This window comes from Archocentrus centrarchus, chromosome 6 (assembly GCF_007364275.1).
Source record: "Archocentrus centrarchus isolate MPI-CPG fArcCen1 chromosome 6, fArcCen1, whole genome shotgun sequence".
Classification (NCBI taxonomy): domain Eukaryota; kingdom Metazoa; phylum Chordata; class Actinopteri; order Cichliformes; family Cichlidae; genus Archocentrus; species Archocentrus centrarchus.
Window position 1 is genome coordinate 33,597,238 of NC_044351.1, and position 22,876 is coordinate 33,620,113.

Genomic DNA, 22,876 nt, shown 5'->3' on the forward strand with positions numbered 1-22,876 from the left:
TGGTACTGTTAACACTGCACAAAGTGGATGGAATAAAGGAGAACGACTACCTCCAAATTCTCCAACTTCACCTCAACTCAACAGCTAGATGGTTGATGGTGTTCCAGCAGGACAATGATCCCAAACACATCTGAACTGGTTTTGGAACTTCTGGAACGGCCCTCCCAAAGCTCCGACCTCATACCCACGGCCTTGTTACAGGTTTTTTTTTTTTTGTGAACTATTATTAATTGAAAAGCAACTTGAAAACAAAAACGTCAATCGAGATCCCGAGCAGCACGTCTGCATGCACCCGGACAATACTGCGATGCCACATCATCAGCAATAATAACATCAACACATACGCAGCATACACACACATACACACCCATCCCCACCCCCCTCCCCTTTCTTTTGAAAGGCTATTGTGGAATGTGCGAGGGAAAAATGAACCTTTTCGTCCATTCAGTAACTGTCCTATCTGTTTCAGACTATGTTGGGGTCAGCCTGCAATTCAGAAAGCTTTTACACAGTTTTTCTAACAGCCCATCTCAATTTAGAGGAAAGAAAATTGTTGTGGAGGTTCACTTGTCTTTCTGCACGGACAAAATTGGAACCAATCTGACCCCAATTTTTGTTTTGTTGGAAAAGCTTTCCTCTTTGCTTCCTTTGAAGGACATAAAAAAAAAATGCAGTCGCATTCAGGGACTGAAGCATTTATTGAATGTAATGCATTAAAAACATAAATAGATGCATTATAGCGAGCGTGTCCGCACGGACATGAGATTGGCTTGAAAGTAGAATACAACATACATTTAATATATTCAGTCATATTTAACTGGTCTTATGGAAACATGTGAAACCCTAAAAAAAATGTGAGCGTTATTAATGTTTATGCATTTATACTAAGATACATTTTACAATATAAAATGCAGGAATGTGAGCAGCTGCTGAGCCAAACAGAGCTTTGGTCAAAATGTTCCTCGATGCTTTTAAAAGACTCGTTAAGACCGCCGGGAATTAAGAGCTGACAGTGTTCTCATGTTTAAATAAAGGCACTTACCAAACATCATAAAACAGGAATATGAATGAAACAAACCAAGCAGTGTATCAAAATCTACAATAAATACAGTTAAATGTTTTCTTTTCTGAATTAAAAACATACAAATCCACCTCATAGAATTACCTCTGCGAATTTCCTCCATATCAAACACCAACTTCAGCTCTCATTTAGTTCAATGTTCAATTCATATTGTAGAGTCAGAAATGTCAAAAACAGGCAAAACGTGATGCATGCACTCAGGTAAAAACAGTTTCTATAGCAATACAAGGAAAAATGTATTAAGCTTTAGAACGTGGTCCGTGTTCTGTAGCGTTCCCTCGTGATGCTCACTCTACGTTCCTGTACCTGGAGAAGAGGTTATAGAGGACCCGCAGTGTCGATTTGAGGTCACAGTTCACAATATCTGAAGGCCAAAGAAAGAAGAGTTACATGCAGGTATATATTCAACTGTAACTGCAGACCATCCTGCAGGGGTCTCCTCCATCATTTAATTTGCAGCATCCTAGAGCAATATATCGAGTTTTTGAAAAATATTGATATATTTTCATATCGTTTATATCGATATAGTCTAGTTTGCATTACGATCATACTTGTAGCTCCACCAGTTCACTTTCTCACAGTTTGTCTCTGCACAGCTTCGCACTGCCCCGCCTCTGTCCGCTTCACCCATTAATCATGCAGGAAGTGACCGCATGCCAGTGTTCCCAGCTTAGAGACTTTGTTGCTTGATTTAGCGACTTTTCAGACCCAGCTGGCGACTTTTTTTCCCCCAAAAGCGACTAGCAACAAATTTAATGACTTTTTCTGGTGAGTTCAGAGTTTTGGAAACCTGAAATCCTCCGCTGTCGCCATGTTTTGTGTACATTCAGCCTTCGTACTGCGTCCGTTTGTACGCTATGGCATCACCCGGACCCCCAAGAGTCCCTGGTTGCAGGTAAGAGGGCGCCGCCATATGCAGCAGAGGTTGGTTTGTAAGTAAGTCACGTGCTTGCAGACGCCACATTGAGCGGCCGGGCCCGTTGCTGTGATACGTCAGCGCATATGTCTATGGATTTACTGAGATGCTAAAATCCTGCAGATGGAGTTTTGTTGAGTCAGTCAGTCTGTACAGGAGCCTGTACCTGGATGTACAGCTTTGTAAGGAATCAGTCAGCCTTTTGCTGTTTTTGTTCTCTATCTTTTCTATTTACATTTTAATAGCACAGCTGTGAGTCTTTTTATAGGGGAAAAAAAGCATTAATTTATTTGTGGAGCATTATTATTTAAATATGCCAATAGTTGATTTTTATGTAATTTTTTAAGTACATCTACAGCTGAATGTTAATAAAAATGTCTGTGTGACATTTGGGACATGTAGCTTTGACTCTGAAGGGCCTTTTTGTTTAAACCTTTTGGGAAGAAAATATATCGAGATATATATCGTATTTCGCCGTTCAGCTAAAAAATATCGAGATATTACTTTTGGTCCATATCGCCCAGCCCTACTGCATCCACACAGGAGGCAAACACGGGTCAGCAGATACTTTAAGGTCTCACACATGCACAGTTTTCTGTTTCACAGCTTTTCCAATTACAGCGTGCTGTATGGGTGAAAAACAGATTCATAAACAGCTGCTTTTCCAAAGCAACAACAAAAATATCAACACTTTGGCTCAAGGTTGGAAACATTTACCTATAATGAAGGTGACAGCTTATTATGAGGTATAAATTACCACCTGTGACTACATATGAATTCTCTGCACTGGGCTTTTATGATTATTTGACTTTAACCATAACATCGCATCAAAATCATCAAAATAAAGAGAACAAATGTCAAGTGGAGGAAGAAATATCTGTTGGCATGTTTAGGGCTGCTCTCAAACAGTGTGTCTTTAAAGCTGTGAAGGTCACTTTGAGTCGTGTGTTTGTGCAAATGAATCAAATTAAAATTATCCAATATGAAAAAAAATAAAACAAAATTATTTAAAATAAGGTCAGCAGCAACGTTGGTGGTGAAAGTGAACACAGCAGGTAGTCCCTGATGCAGAGGGATCCGTTTCTCCTCCCAGGATCAAACTGGGGATCTTCTGTTTGTTAAACAAATAAACCACTACACAACTCACAGCACTCACACATCTGTGTGTATATATAGCCATGCTCCACACCTGTAGAATACGATGTACTTATTTAGACTTGTAACGAATCACAGAGTAACAAAAAAAAGAAAGAAAGAAAAATGAGGAAAAAATAAAACTAAAATATTCTTTTTTTTTTTTTTGGTTAAACTTATAGGAACCACTGCAGAGCCACAGGTTCGTAACCGCTGCTCTGGCTGAAGGGAACTGCAGAGCTGGTGGATCTTTATCAGCTTGTATGTCATTATGAGCAACGTGATCCTCGTCTAATAAAAAAATAATTGATTACTGCGGCTAAAAAGGAAACAGAACCCTGGTGTAACCTTCACTGTGTTGCAGCATACAAAGAAGCAAAAATTCAAAAGCACAGATATGCTGAATGGACATCCTACCCTCAGGCCGGGGCTTCGGTCTCTCCAAGCCTCCATCCTGCATCAGCTCAAAGGAGAAGGACACATTGTGAACCTGCAGACAGAGCAAGGAGGCTGTTAAAGGAAGCGCGCTGCATACATGCAGAAAGACACAAATCATACAAACCACACGCAGTTCCTCACTGATAAGAGAGCATCCGCTCTGGGTCGATTCGCCGCCGCCGCTGCAGCAGCTTCGTGTGTCGGCAAACACAGCGCGGCTCTGTAAGACCGCGAGCCTTCGGCAGCTGCGCAAACAATCTGCTCCCTCATTTATCAATGGATACGTTACACCAGTGTAAAAAAACCCTGCTAATACTAGGAAGGTGACACGGTCACTGAAAGCCAGATTTTTCATGCTATCACAGGTGAACGAGTGTCAACAAAGGACAATGACAGACCGATATTTCAAATATCAGATTTGTTTTCCTGTTTGTTTAGTGTGACTTCATTATTATTTACTCCTGTTTTTGTCTCCATTTGGAAACAAAAGAATCTGCAACATAAACACTCATCTTTCCACGACCTTTGCACAGAAATATCAGCACCTTCTTTGATCATAACTGATATCAGGCAACAAAACCAATACCGATGTTGGGCTCGTATATCTGTGAAAAAGAGAGCTGAGACAGATCAGGTGGAGATGTTGGCTTTCTCCAGGAAACAGATAATTATGAAGCCAGAAAGCTGAGCTGGTATTAATATAAGTAGGACTGGACTTGTCTCCAGGTGAAATGTTTAAAGCCGATTAAGATTTTTCGCAGGTACCGCAGAGATGCACTCCTGTGGAGGAAAGACTTCTCAGCCAGTCTGACTCAGAAAATGGGAATCCAATCAGAGGGAAGAGATGGTTGAAAGATGTTTTCCATCCTCCACGCTTTGTGTCTGTCAGTGTACGCTCTCCCTGCTGTGAAGGACTAAAAGCTTTGCCCAACAAGGGCTTATTGTGTGAAAAGCGTGACCTTAGCCCATCTAATAGAAAAAAGAAAGGAAGAGCCCGGAGTGGAGATCCACTGAGCAGAAGCAGGAGTGCTTTCTTGATGCCTCGTGCTACTTTTCACAGACCACCCCTGGTGCATCGCCCACAGGCCTCTAGGGCCTAAAAACATACACCAGCGCGCGCGCACACACACTCTCACACACACACACACACACACACACACACACACACACACACACACACACACACACACACACACTCGCTCACACACAAAGTAAGAGCTGAGCCCCTAAGCCACTCCAGTGCTTCCCTGTGCAATAGGAGATTACAGATGCTGTGGGGCTGGTGCCTGTTCTTCCAGGCCAGGAATGTGTGTGTGTGTGTGTGTGTGTGTGTGAGCCGTTGTGTACATTGAAGCGCCTGATGCCCATTTTGCTTCGCAGCTTGGCAAGGGCCACTGGCCAAAACCCAAACAAAAGGCTACTGTGGTGTCTCCGCAGATTGCCTGCTCGGAATACCGTAGTACTACCAGAGGCCAATGGAGAGGAGAGATGGCTCTGCAGTGAATGGGCTCTGGGGAAAACGGATGGCATTTATCAAGCTATTGAGAGGAGAGAGTCTTGGCTCCAAGTGCACGAGGCTCCTCAGAAATGGAGTATTGATTTAGGAGTGTTCCTTAAACTATAGGTCGGGACCAAAGATGGGCCACGGCCATGTTTCTCATGGATCTCCAAAAGAAAAAGATTAGATGCGGAGCTCAGGACGACAAGTTTCATGCGGTCTTAAGGGTCAGCGGTTCATCAAATGTCACTGTAACCTTTTAATTCAGCAACAAATACAAAATAGGTGCAAACTTTCCTCCATAAATATGAACTTGCTCCACACAGATGCACGTGTGCAGACATTACACTGCAGGGGCTCCAAATATGCATCCTATTCTAAGCGGACTCTTGAGCAATTCATAGTTTAATAAGACGTGCTTGAGTTCAATCCCTGCCTTGTAATCACACACACAGACAGGTATGGGTCTTTTATTTTGAATTTTTGTGGGAAAAAAACTATTTGGACCATATTGATGTGCTGTGTTTTATTTCTTCAGTGGTTGTAGAAAAATAACCAGTTTACCTTTTGGTCAAAATTCTCTGGTGTGAGGAAGAAGTTGTAGAGTGGCACAAAGTATCCTTCCAGCAGCCCCATCAGCAGCACCAGATAAACTCCATCTGCAAACTGAAACAGCAGCACAGTCACACGCACGCGCTCGGTGGGGGCGTGTAAGAAGACAGTTTAAACTGGCCGAACTGGTTTATGGACGTGACATCGAGCGCGACGCTTACAGACTTAATGAAAGACGTGACAGATTCAAAACATCAGTAAACAGTGCTCCTGTGTGTCAGTGTGACAGCTTTTAATTTGAAAGGGGCGCTTCACCCAAACAAGATGACAAATTATTTATTCAAATATCAGCATAAACTTACCTGCGTGTCCAACTCAGACACCTCCAGGTTGAGCTTGTTCAGGTGTTTGTTCACAAATGTGATCAGCGTCTGCGAGAACACAAAATAAAGGTGTCTGACAAACGCATAAGACAACAACAGGCACACAAAAATCTGCAAACAGGAATCTACACATGCCTCAGCACCCGAAAGGACGTTCCAGACGGAGAATATGAGGCACTGGCAGACGCACAGAAAAGCTTCACAACTCTAAAACATATTTTTACAGCCTCTGAACAAAAGCTATTATTAAACAATTTGTCTGATATTTAACGCAAAAAAACAAAAACACCTTTGCTGATGGTTCACTTCCTTTTTTTTTTTTAACTCTCGATCACAAAATGTAACCACGTTACTACAACCACTTATATATTACATAAACAGTCAACATGGCCTAATGCAATTATTATTATTATTACAGAATATAATATAGAAATAATATTTAGAAATGATCATATAGTTTGATCAGCAGAGCTGCTCCACTCTTTACCACAGACTCAATAAACTGCAGTACTGTGCGAAAGTCTTGAGCCACCCCTCTTTTTAAACTTTCAGCTTTCAAAGTTTTATTTTGGACATTGGTGGCTGTTTTTTTTTTTTTAAGCCACTCTGTCGCAAACACGTCATCAGAGGTCCGACAGTGAGCATCTGCAGCCGTCTGTGAAGCACGGCGGAGGCGCTGTCACGGTCTGGAGCTGCATTTCAGCCGGTGGCGTTGGAGATCTTATAAATGCAGAAAAGTACCATCACAGTTTGATCCACCATGCAGTACCATCTGAAAGCCCCTCTAAAGGCGGTCACACCAAATATTGACTTTCAAGCTCGTTAGAATCATACAAACGCTGCGTCTGCCTCGTTTACTGTGTTTACATTACAATAATAATGTATGTTTGCACATGTTTCAATAAATCACTGCACTTTTTCCCCATTTTCCTAACAAAAAAATTAGGGGGGGGGGGGGGGGGGGGGGGGGCTCGAGACTTGGACAGCACTGTCATTTCCATTCCTCCATAGCCACACATGGTGCAGTGCCACTGTGGAGCCTCGGTACCTTTTTGACAACGCTCAGCTTATCGGGGGCGTGGTCAAACAGGGTGTCGAAAGCGTCGCGCTCTGCGGAGAACAAAAATCGATCACAATAAATGAAAAAAATAAAGAAATCTGAATCTGTTGAATGTGTCCCTTTTACATGAAAACCTACCATGTCTGCCGGAGAACGCCCTGAGAGAGAAAAAAGGGAAACAATGCGTCAGCTGTTCACACCAAACAAGAGAAAATAAAAGACAAATGTTTCCAATTCAATCGCAGAGGAATGCAGAAGAACGGAGGGATTATGTCACAGAAATAACAACACAATAATGCAGCTAGGGTCTCATAATTTGATTAACAATAGGCACACGTACACTCTGGGTATTCAAATAACCTGGGTATCATCAGCGGGACGGTCACAATGAGCCCACACTATAGCACAATGCAATCATCTCAATAGGAGGACAACACGGGGTACTAATACAATGAAGATGTGCAGGTTTTCTGTGGGAGTGGAGGGGCTTCTGTCTGCTATTACAACGTTAGCACTTTGGAGGATGTTGCTGTTGTTGGAAAGGGTCAGGTGGTTTTTGGAGGGTAGGGAGCAAGTGCGGCACGAGTGTCCCGGAGGAAGAGATATCGCGGCAGGCAGGCCAGCAAGAAATGGCAGTCGCACAAACACACACACACACACACGTTTATGGTGTAATCTATGATGGCAAAGGCAGGCAGGTCTGGGCACTGGTCCTGGTGGTGTGGTAATAACCGTATTTCCACTGTGACCGTGTGTGTGTGTGTGTTTTATTAGCAGCCTCCATCTACCATGACAAAATGTGTGTGTTGGCCTGCTGTTATCACCCTCGTTGCTGCTGTCAGGCTGCAGGACAGCCTCACAGGGAGAAAAACGGTGTGTGTGTGTGTGTGAATGTGTGTGTGTGTGTGTGTGATTTAAATCATCTAATTCTTCAGCTAAGGGTGCCATCACATCTCTTGTTCGGATACAATGGTCGCCCTCATAAAGCACAGGAGGCGACTCGGACTCGGGAATCCTGAGAAGGGCTGAATATGAAAAAGACGCACTTCTGAACCCGAACAAAATATGCACATATTCATACATTCAGAGTCTTGTTTATGTATTCGTTAACATTTCTAATGATATATTCTTCATTCAGAGATGACATTTACACCAAAGAGAAAAGGAGATTTGTGCTGAGTGCTTTTACTGGGCTAATGTGCTCCTTTTTATTATCGTATTAATGTTTTAATGCAGAGAATCATTACTGGCTGGTTTCCTTTTCATCACCGGCACTAACGTGTCAGCCTGAGCGCCACACGTGTGCTGCGAGGTGTTAAAAATGAGGCGCACACTGGCGCGTACTCACTCTGTGTTGCCTGTGATTTCCTCTTGGATTTGCCTCGACTGAAGGATGCCCTCTCTTTTCTGAAATGCATAAGGGGGGGGGGGGGGGGGGGGGGTAAGTTCATGTGCGAATCATTGTTCAGCTTAATACAAGCAGAAGCTGCTCCCGTATTCAGGCGGAGTCTCGGCGGCAGGTCGCTCTGCATGTTTGATCTGGCACGTTTTTTACCCCGGACGCCCTCTCAGAGGCGTGTGCGCCTCCTCCTGGGATCATTCACTTGTTAGGCTGATGTGTAAACCACTACAGCCTGATCAGATCAATGCTTCAGAAACACGTCTGTGACACGTGGAGAGGCAGAAAAGCTGAATGTACGTTCATAGCAGTGGTTAAAAGGATCCTGTGACATCAGCTCCTCACAGCAGAGCCTGAGGATACCTGGTTGGACGTGTGTTGTTACCATGGCAGCTGTGTTTACATTGATAATTTACTGATTTTTATTTGCTTTCTGCTTTTATAACTAATGTGTAGTTTTATTATAATATTTTATTGTTTTGCTTAAGACTTTTTTTTCGCATTGCATAACTTTATTGAATGATTGGAGTTTATTGACTGATGAATCTGTCCTTAGTTTTAGGATACTTCAGAGCAGAATGGGAGGCAGAGCCTTCAGCTTTCAGGCGCCTCTTCTGTGGAACCAGCTCCCAGCTTGGATTCAGGAGACAGACACCCTCTCTATTTTTAAGATTAGGCTTAAAACTTTCCTTTATGATCAGGCTTAAAGTTAGGGCTGGATCAGGTGACCCTGAACCCTCCCTCAGTTATGCTGCTATAGGCCTAGGCTGTTGGGGGGCTCCCATGATGCACTGAGTGTTTCTTCTTCACTCACCTCTTTACACTTTCTATGTCACCACTCTGCATTTAATCATTAGTTATTATTAATCTCTGTCCCCCCCCCCCCCCCCCCAGCAGATGACCCCCCCCTCCCTGAGCCTGGTTCTGATGGAGGTTTCTTCCTGTTAAAGGGAGTTTTTCCTTCCCACTGTCACCAAGTGCTGCTCACAGGGGGTCATTTGGACTGTTGCAGTTTTGCTGCTATATAAATAAAATTGAATTAAATTAAAAAACTGTTCCCAAATTTATTTTGATGCACTCTTATTGTCCTTACAGGCTCATTTTATTTGAATTAATTTCCTTGTTTTGTCTTTGTAATTGATTTGAAGTTACTTATCATTGCATACTTTTTGTGTTACTGCTTTTTGCTCTGCCTTATAATCTGCTTGTCAGTCATCTGTGTCCTAATCTACATGAAAGGTGCAACACAAATGAAGTTTTGATTAGCAGATACGATGCTAATCGATACCACCTCACTGTTGGGGATAATTTATTCTAAGCAAATTTATAAAAATCACAGCATTTATTTACAGCATGGTAATAATATAATATTAAAATAATATAGTAGAAACAGCTGGTAGCAAACAAGCTAACTTCAAGGCCAATCTGCCCTGTCAGTGACTCTTTATGGAAACATTATATTCCACAAACATTTCAATCTTTCCCGAATGTTAAAATTTCAGAGCAAAGCCGACACAGGAAAACTCAGTAAACATTAAAAGTTGGTGAGATCTTTGTGTGTCTGTGACCACTGACAGCATGTCAGCTTTATCTTTGCACCCTCTGTGATGTTCATGGTGTTGGTGCTTAAAGTGGGGGAAAAAAATGTTCAGGTTTTGTCCTGCATGCAGAGCAAAACCTGTTAAACATTTTTTTCTCCATTAAAAGATAATCACATATTTTAAGAGTGTTATGCAACTCAGAAACCTGCAGGAAAGACTCGCCCGGTCATGTCTCATCAAGGTGGCTGCATGCTGCATGCATTCAGACTTGAGCAATGTTAAAAATAATACATAAATATAAATATTACTGGGTCAAACCCAGCACTCATAACTGGCGGATTAAGGAGCACGGAAAGAGGCTCGTAGAGAAAAAGGAGAAAAAGTTTCCCAACCTGGACGACAACTACTTGAATAGAGACGTGGTCCGGCAATCTGATCGGTGCTCTGAAGTGTTGTGACAGCGCCACCAGCAGGTGCAGGATGGCAACTATGCTCTTAGCATGAACCGCTAACGAAAGAGCAGAGAGACGACAGAGAAAGAATAATCAGAAACAATGACTGTAACATAGAAACGCAATAAAAAAATGTTACCAGGTTCCATCAAAGAGTTTCTTTTCTGATTTATTATCAGAACTGAGACAGAAAACGAATGAATTAAACAAATGAATTAAACCCTAAACTCTAGCGCATGAGTCTGTAAACATAACTGTGCAAAAGCACAAAAAGAACGATTGCACTGTTTTATTTATCTCATAAAAGGCACATTATTAATATTTAAATGTTAGATATCACTAATATGGTCACTGGGTGGTTACTGTAATGGCCAAATAAACTATATTTGGATTATAAACATTCTCAATTCTATCTACTGTTTTTTCTGGCTTTTGATAAAGATAACATTAATATTTACTGTACATATGAGTTCTGTATTTTGCATTGTGTGCTGCTGATTTGGCCAACAATTTAAAATGTTGAATAACATCATCAATCTTCAGCTAATGTCGCCCACGTGCAGCTGTTTCCAAACCTTCTATTTTTTTCTTCAGTATTTAGCCTTTGTATTTTTTTTATGTGAATACCTCACTCAAGGCATCAGGACGACAAATAAACCACATATTTTACATTTTTTCTTTCTTTCTCTTTTTTTAAATCGCTCAAGGAATTTGAAATGAAAAGTTTTACGTGGCGAGGTCGTTCACCTACAACAGCAAACACAAACACAGGATGCCAAAAGTTGCCTTGAAGCGATATTAAAAAATACAAGCTTCAGAGAGGGAGGAAACACACACACACACACACACACACACACACACACACAGAAAAACAGTGTGAAAGGCTGCAGTACAATGCCGCTTTTGCAGAGGCTGATCAGTCAGACACAGTCAGTACCTTTGGATAAATAAATCAATCAGAATCAATTAAATGTCTGAAGAAAGCCTGTGATTGGTCCCCGTGTTATTGGCAAATGAGAGCAGAAACTAAAAGCAGCCATAAAACCTTCGATCGTGCTGCACGAGGACCTAAACAGGTAACGTCAGGAGGGTTTGTTTTTTTTTCCTGCAGCTTCAGAGATGAAAGCAGGAACAAACAAAATTGATTAAAAGAAAGCTCCTCGAATAAAAGCACAAACAAATCAATTTCATTCTGGGTTATTAACGGTGCTCTTTAGCATTTTTGAAGACATCTCGTACAATAGCTTTTCAAGGACGCAGCGTCTAATGGGGCACATTTAAAAATGTCTGATTATTTGCTTTGAAAGAACCTCAAAAAAATCATTTGTGCTCATTATCTTAAAGATTTTCTCCATGTCTCTGTCGTGACATTTATTTTTATATCTAATTTGCAGAGCAAAGCTCAGGGATAGCTCATCAGCTGCTTTCAGAGCCATTAGCTCTGGGACTCACTTTGGTGCCTCCAGATCCCGACATATTTTTACCGCTGTGGCCTCATATTTTCTAGAGTTTACGTTGTATTTCCTTTGTCACATACTGGAAAGCCCGAACTCTGTGATCCATTTAAAATTTTAGGGCTAACATTGGGAGCTGCTGCTAACACGTTTTACCCATGTGAGAATTGTAAGTACTCTGGTGTCTCCAGTTCCTGTGATGCAGACACAGAAAAACAGTGGCTGAACCTCCAACAGTTACGAGAACAATGAAAAGGTTCCTCTGGGTTGAACGCGCTCACACGGGGCTCTGCAAACCAAGAAGAATGAGGAATCGGCCACATATGGTCTGACGCTGGACGTGCAAGCTATTTAAAGGCCAGCAGGGGGCGACTCATCTGGTTCCAAAAAGACTTCTGTGTGCACGGCCTCAGTAAACACCTTCCTGATGACTTTGTCGTGAACTTCAACATGAAGTTCATTTTGTAAATTATGGTCATTATTAGAGTCAGGAAGAAGGATTATTCAGGGTATGCTCATTGGCTAACGACTTGCCAATCACAAGTCGTTAGCCAATGAGCCTGCGGTGTCCTCGGGCTTGTCGTCAGATCCACCCCACGCTGGCACGTCCACCTCAGCGGTCTGCAGTCTGATCTCAGCACTGTGGAGCTGCACTGTGCAAATTCTCCAATCTGCTTGGGAAAAAAAACAACCTGCCAAGTACCTTAAAAATCTGCAAGTATTCTCTGTTGCCCTTGTATGAAGTTAGCTGATGAATAGATCTGTTGAAGACATTATTCCTGGGCTCATTCACACTTCATTGTCAGTGTCCAACTTGCTCAGTGCTGTATGCTACAGCTAATGACAAAAGTAAAAGGCAGTGCGCCGGGAGATCAACAGTAATTATCGTTACGCACTCTGTCAGATCAAAGGAGAGATGGAGAGCTCTCTTAACATGCACAGCTACATTTGCTGTTGTTACATCTCAGCAGGAAGCTTATTAATCCAACGGCAAGATGGGTATTCAGACAGAAATCCTTCAAACAGCCTCTTCATACAGGAAGGAAACAATGAAGGTCGTGAAAAGAGGCTGATTCTTCATTCCTGAATGAGTTTTTTTTTTCTGTATAAATCACTAATAATTCACAGACCAACTTAACTGAAGGAAAGAATCGGAGGAGGTGATGTCTGGTAGAGCCCGATCGATCTATCTATCTATCGGTGGGTCAGCGTTATTGGCTGATATTAGCTATCTATGCTGATCTCTTGAGTACCGGCGCTTGTAACAGCTTCCAGGGAGATCTACACCTGACACGTGAAAGCCACGAGCCCCAGAAACACTGTGCATCTCTAAAAACACAGCCTGAAAATGAAGATTTTGGCTTCCTGGAGGTTTGTTTTTTTTAATCCATTCTTTTTCTGTTTTTCATATCTATGCTGTATTACTCCTGTGGATCCAGGAATCCATTTTATTTATTAGGTCTTGTCATGTCATTGCAACTGTTACACAGCAGCTTATTGTGTTTCACAGCAGTCCTTCAAATGACTGGGGGATGGACGGCTCACCATCTTAAAAGAAATCCAAACTTCAGTTTCATAAATGAAACTGATAAACAGAGACAGCAGCACAGCGATGCAGCTCACTGTACGTTCACAGCATTCACCAACTGACTGACTGCACAGCACGCAGCGGCTGGAGAAAAGTAACAAAACCACAGACGACAGGAAATGATTGAAGTTTCTTACAGTCGACATTCCAGCGAATGTTCCTGGTGGAGAGTTTGAGAGACTCGTTGATGCGCTCTAAAACCGTCTGCAGCTTCTGTTTCTGGGCGATCTCTGATTGGGTCACCTCGGCCACGTTCAGCTTCTCGCCTTCCAGCTTTTCTGAAACATAAAAGGAATTTACAGCAAGTTTTCAACTCGCCGTTCAAAACATTTACATCATCTTCTTATTCTTACGGCTGCTCCCTTTAGAGGCCGCCACACGGATCATCTGCCTCCACCTATCCCAGCATCCTCCTCTGTCACACAAACCCTCTGCATGTTATCTTCATTATATCCATGGAGCTTCTCTTTTCCTCTTCCCCAGCAGCTCCACTTTCAACATCCTTTGTCCAAAAATATCCACTGACCATCCTTCTTCTGCATATGTCCAAACTTTGTCTCCAAACTGCTCGGCCTGAGCGGTCCCTCTGATGGACTCATTTCTAATCCTGTCCATCCTGCTCACTCCCAGTGAAGATCTGAGCATCTTCAGCTCTGCCTCCTGTCTTTGTGCCACTGTCTCTAAACCATCCATCACAGCAGGTCTCCACCCACTCCACCCTGCCTGCGCTCTCTTCTTCACCTCTCTTGTGCACTGTTCATTGCTTTGGATGGATGACCCCAGGTAATTAAACTCATCCACCTTCACTGCCTCTGCTCTCCATCTTTACTGTTCCACCTGTCTCTCATTCTCACACATGTATTCTGTCTCACCTCCACCTCTCCAGGCTCTCCTCCACCTGCTCCCTGCTCTCACTACAGATCACAGAGTCATCTGCAAACATCACAGTCCTCAGAGACTCCTGCCTGACCTCATCTGCTGTCACCTGACTTCCTCTCTCAGTCTGACCTTCTCTTTACTTCTCCATCAATTTACATAAGCTTTGTTTATTAAAGAGAGAATTAAAATCTTTCACTTTAAATAAAATTCACACACACACACCACATTGAACATACATCTCATGTGCTGGTACATAATTAAATAGAAAGGTTATTCAATGATCTGCCACATGTGGAAGGTTAACTCACCGAACAGCTTCTGCAGAACCTGTCCATCATACAGATCTTCAGCCAGATCCTTAACAATGATCCTCTCACCCACCAGAACATCATTTATCCAGTCGATCAGCACCTGCACACCCAGAATTGGAGACAAATGCTTCAGTGAACTGGATAAGCTGCAGCAAATGGATGGATATCGCTCAGGTTAGAAATATTCTGCCAGCTACCTTCAAGTATACCCATAATGACAAAGACCTGCTTGTTCCCCTCAAAATAGCCCAGTCATTTCAGACATCAGGTCAGGATGCAGCTCTGCTCAATCAAGGACATCGAAGCCTAAACTGCTGTGAGGCGTAAATGTCTGAAGACGTTTGTTACTCTGACTAAACTTCTCCTGAAGTCCTCAAGAGTGTTTGACTCCAGTGATTGTTCAGGAATCATCACAGCCTGCTCCGCAGCATCTTAATGCAGAATCAGATTTAAACTTTCCTGCTTTTCACTGTAATTCTTGGCTTTTCAGAACCTTTAGTAAATGCAGCAGTATAGAAAGTCTTAAATGGGAAGTCAGAAAGAAAAACCTTCATGAGCTCCTGCAGTTTGCGGTCGTTCTTGGAGTTTGGGTCCACCATGGTGCGCACCTCATTCTCCTCTGTGGGATGAGAAAAAAGTTGACAACGTAAAGCAACGGCAACGGTTTACAAGCAACGGGAGATTAAAGCATCTGAGACTGTGGATCCCAAAAAAAGCAGAGTCAGCTTTATTCACCCAGGCCAAAGTCTGGCAGAAATGACAACAAATATGACAAGTAAAGAAACAAACACAGTGTGTGTGATTGGAGCCGTTTACCGAGCATGGTGTCCTCAGGGTCCAGCTCATAGTGAGAAGGGCTGAGAGGAAGGTTGATGGCGTTTATCCCCTCCTCCTGCAGCTCAGACACTGTGAGAACGGTCACAATCAGATTAAAATGATCACAAACAATCCAGATATTAAACAGGCTGATTTCTTCTTTCCCTTTGAAAAAGTTTATTTCATTTTTATGTGTAAATAAAGATCTAAATGACAAAAAGAGTAAAATTTTACAGCAAATTCCAGAAAAAGAACCTTTTTTTTTTCCTCCAGTAGCATATTTTAGCAGGTATAAAAACATTTTGGCTACACAAAAAAAAGTGTGTGCCACACACACACAGACACACACAGAGAGTAAAAAGCTGTGTGACATATTTTTGAAATGCCAATCAATTTGATAACTTCGACACACGCAGGGCACATCAGCGCAGATAAAAGTTAGAATCACTCGAGGTGTTCAGCGGTAGTTCGGACGTCCTCTTGATTCCATCGAGAGCCGCGTGACGTCAAACACAGAGCAGCACTTCCTGCTTCTCAGCGGGCTTTAAAGCAGCCCAGCACGGCCTTTTTCACAGCGTGTCAGATACCTGAGGAGGTCTGATCACTGCTGGTGTGTGTGTGTGTGTGTGTGTGTGTGTGTGTGTGTGTACACACTGGAGTGAACATCCCGTGCATTTCTCTGCCTTCAGTGGAAAAACATCCTCTTAATCAACACCATCCACAAGTGCCTCCATGTGCTCGGTGTCTGCATGAGCTCCCATCACTTCACACAGAGGTGTATGAGAATATTCCTACAGAGCGACACACACCTCACCCTTCTTGATCTGTAAATTACCTCCCGCCTGCACGACCATACCGGATCCATACTGGATCCATACTGGATCCCATGTAAGCACTGTGGAAAATTTTTAACAGGTTGAAAAGATATGGTCAATAATACAAGCTGCAATACTCTCCACTTAATTTCCCTCAAACAGGATAAAAGACTGAAAGTTATTTGCCAATCCTGAATCTTATAATTACTATCATTTAAAATGGCACTAATTTTCTATCCAGCATCTCCATGAACTAACAACTGATCCCATAAACTCATTAGTTTTCCCATAGACTTCCATATAACTGTAACTCTTTTTGCAGCCTGTGCAACTTTATTTAGTAGATACAGCCTACTCCCCTGTGCCACAGCGGGGCCACCGCAGGAAACCCTTCTGTTTTCTCCCTGGGAGGGGCTCCACTAAAGGACCAACAACAGCACTCACACACACATAGGAGTAGGTAACGTTACCAGTTGTTCCACATAATTTTGGCACTGCCTCCTGGTGACAGCACACAGCTACAGCAGCTAGACATGCTTTCACAGCACCTGTGGAATCCTGACACATTCCCACTTTCCTTCAGAGGGCACCGAGTGGAAAAAGAAAAATCAGCGTAATTCTAAAAAAATGGGAAACAGCCCATTAAAGGTGATTATGAACACGTCACCAAGGCTGCCGTACTTATTTCAGTCCCAGAGACTCAGAACGGGATAACTTGTTGATATCTGCTGCTTGATTTACCTGATAAAATGGCTCAGTTTGCTCATCTAAAATCATTTAATAAGAGGTGTTAGCAGGCGCACACCCACACCGGCCTGATTTAAAACAAACAGCTGCATTGTTGGGGGGGCCTGATGATCCACAGTGCACAGTGGAAAGACTATGAGAGGATCTTTAAGCCTTTATTGCAGCAACAATCCTGTTATCTGTCTTTGAGACAGTACTGAGACACTGAGGTACGTGTGCTTTCAGGCCCAACGCAGTTTTCTCCAACAAAGCAGAGTGCTGACGAAAACGCAGAAAGTGGTCATTTAAACGACACAAGGCCCAATCAGGCCTGATCGTAAACTGGAAAACCCATCAGCTGCGCTGCTCGCTCAGTCTCTGTGGACGACGGACAACATTTCCAGGCTCCCGGTGTATCCGGCGGATATCCGGGCCAGTACTTCCTGTAGCGTCTGCTGATTACTGTTTACATTCATTTTAAAGAAGCTAAGAAAAAGGATGTATCACTACACCAGGGAACAGCTAACGCACCCACTGGGGCTTTTCACTTAGCTCCAGAGTATTATATTATTGGCTGGAGTAAGGAGCAGGCTAGTTTTTGTTTTGTCTGTGTGATTTTTATTAAAATTATATTAATTTTATTATGACTAGTTATTTTTAAAACCATTTTCTTTCCTCCTGACAGGATGGGTCACTGTAAACCTATACAAGGGGCCACTTATTCAAATTCAATAATAGTAGCACTAAAACTGTAACCTCTTTTCTTCTGTTCGCCTCTCTGCATCCAAAGCTTCTCAAACACTCAGTGCTGTGTCTAAATGATGCTCACGGATCTGTGTTAGTATTTTTGGAGAGGTGACCGCATGTTGGATCGAGCTGATCAGACCCCCCCCCCCCCCCATCCCCCCAAAAAACCCCTCCAGTCTGCAGCGGGGGGGTCCAGGTAGTTCCTGGATCCAGTTTCAATCACATCTCAACGAAGACACAGACGGAAAAATGGAATTCGATTTCATTAATGAGATCTTGTAATGACATCTAGTACCAGGCAGAACAATTAAACTAAGAATTTTTATTTTATTTTTATAATATGGGGATTATTATTATCATTATTATAATATGGCAAAAATATTTTTTGCTTTCTACACTCCACAGTTTGTAGCTTACAAATAACTTGAAGACCTGTGAATACCACTCTCAGCAGCTGTGTGGGGGTGCGAGAGCACCACGCCAATTAGCACAACCTGATATTACTGTTAACCATCACTTGTGCTGTTTCAGGTGGAGCGGCTGAAGACGTGGGTGGGTGCTGAGGAAGTGCGGTGGGTAGATTCATGTGAGCAGGTACTCACCTGCTGTGATTTTGCTCAGCTCTTCCTCACACAGCAGATTTCATTTAGTGACATTACGATCAGACTGAAAGGGATTAAAAGGCATCCTGAGTGTCCCCACCACACATCACTCCCCCCACTTCCACTGTTGTAAAACGAGGATGCGTATCCATCCGCTTGGTTAAATAAGGGTAACATTAAATGGCTGCATGCCTCCTGTTCAGTGCTACATATGGGGAAAAGATTGCATGCTGATGTCCTACCTGGAGGGCAGAGCGCTCCACAGCCCATGTCTCTGTCTGTCTCCGTCCCCCAGACACAAGCATCCTCTCCTGGCTAGCAGGACCGGCTTTGTCCCCTGCGACTCATTCTCCACAGGCTGAGCTCTCTAATAGCTTTAATACACTGACTGACCCCAAGATAAATATTAAAATTGTTTGATTTTTCACAGAGCATATGAAATTACCTCTCCTGATTCATGTATTGTATTTGCACTATACTCACAGTGCACACAGTTCTGCACAGTCCTCGCTAATGCTCTGAAACCCCCCCCTGACCTTCTCCTCTCTTTTCACACCACCTCGTCCACATCACACAGCTCTCCTTCAACCTCTTCCCTTTCTTCCTCTCATCCGGTCATTACTCCCGCTCCAGCCGGCGGCCCCTCTCTCTCCCCAGCACATGCAGTGACTGCCATAAATGTCACATGGACCTAAATTTATTCACGAGAGCGACCGGCTCACGTTTTCCATCAAATCACAGAACCCACTGCAGATATCCTACACACTGCTCTGCGTATGCACACTGTGTGTGTATGCATGCAGGGACCGTGAGCCCATATTGATATAATGAGATTGCATGCATGTCCTACGAGCAAAGCAAACAAAATGGGGCTCAGCTGTGCAACAGTTTCCTGACTGACAGAAAGTAATCATCCGACTGAAGGGGACCTCTCTCATTTCATGATAAAACCTGGCCTTCAACAATGAATGTCATCTGTGGAGCCCGCTGTATTTCCAATGCAACCTGGCACAGTAATAAACTGAATCGAGCCATTTAAAATGAGCCTTTTGGAGCAGTTTTATTTACAGCACCTTCTTGGTAGTTATTGCAGAGCAGGGTTAAAGCACTGTTACAGAGGAAGGCGAAGCAAGAAGAGGTGTCCATGAGAAGTCGAGTGAAATGCTACAAGCTGCTATTCTGTACCTGAGCCTGACCTCTGAACCCACTGCAGGCAACTGTCAGTGTCTTCACTAGCTTTTATGACAAATGTTTCCTGAGAGACACTCCGGGTCAAAGGTCACTGTGACGTCATCTCGGGTGGTTTGAAACCAAATGTGCTGAGTTATCAAACTTTTGCAGGACTCTGCTAGAGCAGCTTTGCATGATTCACGGTTCAAAATAATGCTAAAGCAAGCCGTTTTAGCTCCTCTTCCTTTGCTCTGATTGGCGGCCCCTCGCAAACAAAACTTTGACCAGCGGGAGGGTGGGGCTTCTGGGTAATAACCACAGCTGAGTGCCTGGCAGTATCAGGGATATCTGCTCTGAAACTTTGTCTGTGTTTAATATAATCATCCACAGCTGTAACAGTATATATATATATATATATATATATATATATATATATATATATATATATATATATATATATATATATATATATGACAGAAAATGAGGAAAAGCTTAATAGGTCCACTTTAAATAGTTACAGGCTGGTAATAAATGAAAGGTTTACTTAGTAAACTTAAAGAGAACAACTGGGTCAGATCAGGGCAGTGGTTAAACTGAGTGTTTTCCAAAATAAAGCCAGCACTTTGAGACAGTAATCCACGCCTTCATCACCACTCGGCTGGATTACAGTAATGCACTTTATATGTGTGGGGGGGTGGGGGTTAGTGGTTCCTCCATTGCTCGTCTCCAGATGGTACAAAACGCTGCTGCGTCTTTTGACTGGCACACGTAAATATGAGCACGCCCCCCCACTCGCTCCATTTTAAAATGATTTTTTTTTTTTGCTTTAGCAGATCAACAGTCCTGCCTCTCTGAACTGCTACATCCTTATGTCTTTCATTTATTCTTCTGTACAGCCCTTTGGTCCACTGTGGTTGGTTTACAGTGCTTTACAGCTAAAGCTGGTATGGTAATTAGGTGCTGTGCAACAAAATCAGTTTCAGTGCTCCTTGGGGGTCTTCTTTAAAGTTTTGGATAAAAAGTGACTTTCAGACTTTAAGCTAAAGGAAGCATTAAGCATTAACAATGGGTCGCCACGAGAGTGATGACCAAGCTGTTAATTTCATCTGAACTACAGACCTTACCCCAGGCCGGCCACACTAACCCACAGTAAAGTGGTTAAGCCAAGCAGCTGTGCTGGTGTAGTGCCTATTTTATCTGAACACATCTCAGGCTGTCGTCTATTTAGTAACCAAACAGCTCATCAAATGTGAATGTTTGTGTGATGCATTTGTACTTCTCTACAGTAAAAGAAAGGGATACACTTAGAGGTATTTTTAAAAAAAATGTTACTTCCTAACAGTTTTACTGGAACTCAGTCCAAAAACATGGATGTTAGATTCATCGGTGAGTCTACATTGGCTGTGGGTGTGGATTTAACCCTGTGATGGACTGCTCCTGATTTGAGTGATGAACTCAGCTGTCGCTTCATTTTCACAGACTGTGTGTCATCGGTTTCTTAGAAGACTGCACGCCAACACATCTGCGTTGGTTGCATAACAATAATCCTTCACTCTGCACAGCTGAAGACCAAGCAGAGACAAACCCACGACTATCAATCCCACTTTATCCCAGATGAGCGGACGTTAAGAAGTTACCACATCTCAGGTTGTTCAACATCTGTTTTGAAAATGGATGCTTAATTACGTGTTAGGATTTTCTGAATTTTCTATTTGTCAGGTGTTTTTCAATAGTTTTACTGGTCTGGACTGCTTGAGATCAAATTCGGTGCGTGTCACCCACCAACTAAGATGAGTTTGAACGAGTGGATCCAAACTGTGGCAGCAAAATGAGCCACCACAGCATTTGTCACCCATCTGTATGTAGATCATTATCATGCTGGAATAACTGCAACAGGTGTGTTTGGGCCAAAGTAAAAGTCTCTCCTGTGAAAGGAAAGAGTTCGTCAGCCCCAACACAAAACATTAAGCTGCTAAAACCACATAAAATCATCCTCACATGAACTCTTTCCCAGCTGAGATTAGAGAGCTGACCCCAGGGAGCACTCAAAGGAAAATACAGACTAATCCAAACACAAACCGTGTGAATATGCGACCATATGTTTCCTTATTGCCTTGCAAAAAAAATGAACAACTTTTTAAAAAAGGTGTAACTGAAAGCATGCTGGGTTCCCCCCCCCCCCCCCGTGTCTGACGGGCCTCTCATTCCTCACTTATTACAGTAGCAGCGGGTTCCATACCTTACATGGGTACAGACCACAGCCTGCCTGCGGCCATGAGAGCACGCACAGGACGCCACACGCTGCAGTTTAAGGCGCTTCTGAACTGAAACAGAAGTGGAAGAAGTGCTAAAGTGCTAAACATGTCGGCTCTCTCAAACTTCAGCGCAGACTTTTATTTTTGAAGGCTGTGAAATCGCTTTAGTCCAGTTCTGAAAACTCGCTTTAAGACGAGCCCAAGAGTTTGTTACACTGTTACGTTTTGTTTTGTTGCTGCTGATTTTAAGCCGTTTACCTTCTTTAGCTTTTTTCCTTCTCGCCAAAGTTCCACCAAGTTTCCCAAGAAAAGAGTCATCTTTCTTTCTGGAAGACGGAGATTTGGGCGTCGGAGATTTCGGAGACGAAGGAGACTTCTGAGGCGAGGAGGCCATGGTCGGAACAGCTTAATCCGGGACAGTTAACGCAAAACTGTCCGAGTTGACGTGGAAATGAAAGTTTGTTAGAAAGTCAAAGTTTGGAGGAAAAAAATCAAAAGGAAAACTGCTGTCCACTCCCTAAAGCGGAAACGGAATTCCAGACATTTTCTCCCGGGGTTGGCTGGAGTGCGTGGCCCCTCCTCTGCGGAGGAGGGCTGGGAGCGGGCGGGAGCCTTCTGACCGCGGGAAGGGGGTGCTTTATAAAGATTTTAAATAAGTGACCTCATTATAAATAAAACACTTTAATTTTTACTCGGAGTTTTCCAGCTTCTCAAACAACTTCTAATTTGGAGGCCTTGCACTAAACTTTGATCCAAATACTTTGTAAGCATTAATATTCTGATACTTTTTGGTAAACATCCTAGAACAGAAAAAATTTTTATGGCAAACAAATTAGAGAAGGTACATACTGCACTCTGGTACAAGGGTATATACTACATAATATATACCAGACATAATGCATACATAGTTGCTGATATCAGTGTATTATGTATAACATCACTATAATCAATGTAACCACGTTGTTTACACTTGAACTCCGAGTAAATACAGCCAAAGGGTACTAAACATCCAGGAATATGGATATTGTGTTACACATCTTTGAAGACGTGCCACACTTT

The 22,876-nt window shown here is 42.9% G+C and overlaps 1 protein-coding gene across 1 annotated transcript; it reads right to left on the reverse strand.

Annotated features, from left to right (window-relative positions):
• Positions 1-687: 687 nt before the first annotated feature.
• parvaa (parvin, alpha a) lies at positions 688-22,394 on the reverse strand. The gene is made up of 13 exons (XM_030731962.1): positions 22,076-22,394; positions 15,503-15,592; positions 15,235-15,305; positions 14,684-14,786; positions 13,634-13,774; positions 10,395-10,510; positions 8,411-8,469; positions 7,201-7,220; positions 7,051-7,112; positions 5,982-6,050; positions 5,632-5,733; positions 3,549-3,621; positions 688-1,445 (listed from the first exon to the last, which is right to left on the reverse strand). The coding sequence occupies exons 1-13, from the start codon at positions 22,209-22,211 to the stop codon at positions 1,369-1,371; spliced, it is 1,119 nt and encodes a 372-aa protein (XP_030587822.1). The 5' UTR covers positions 22,212-22,394; the 3' UTR covers positions 688-1,368.
• Between the last annotated feature and the right edge of the window lie 482 nt (positions 22,395-22,876).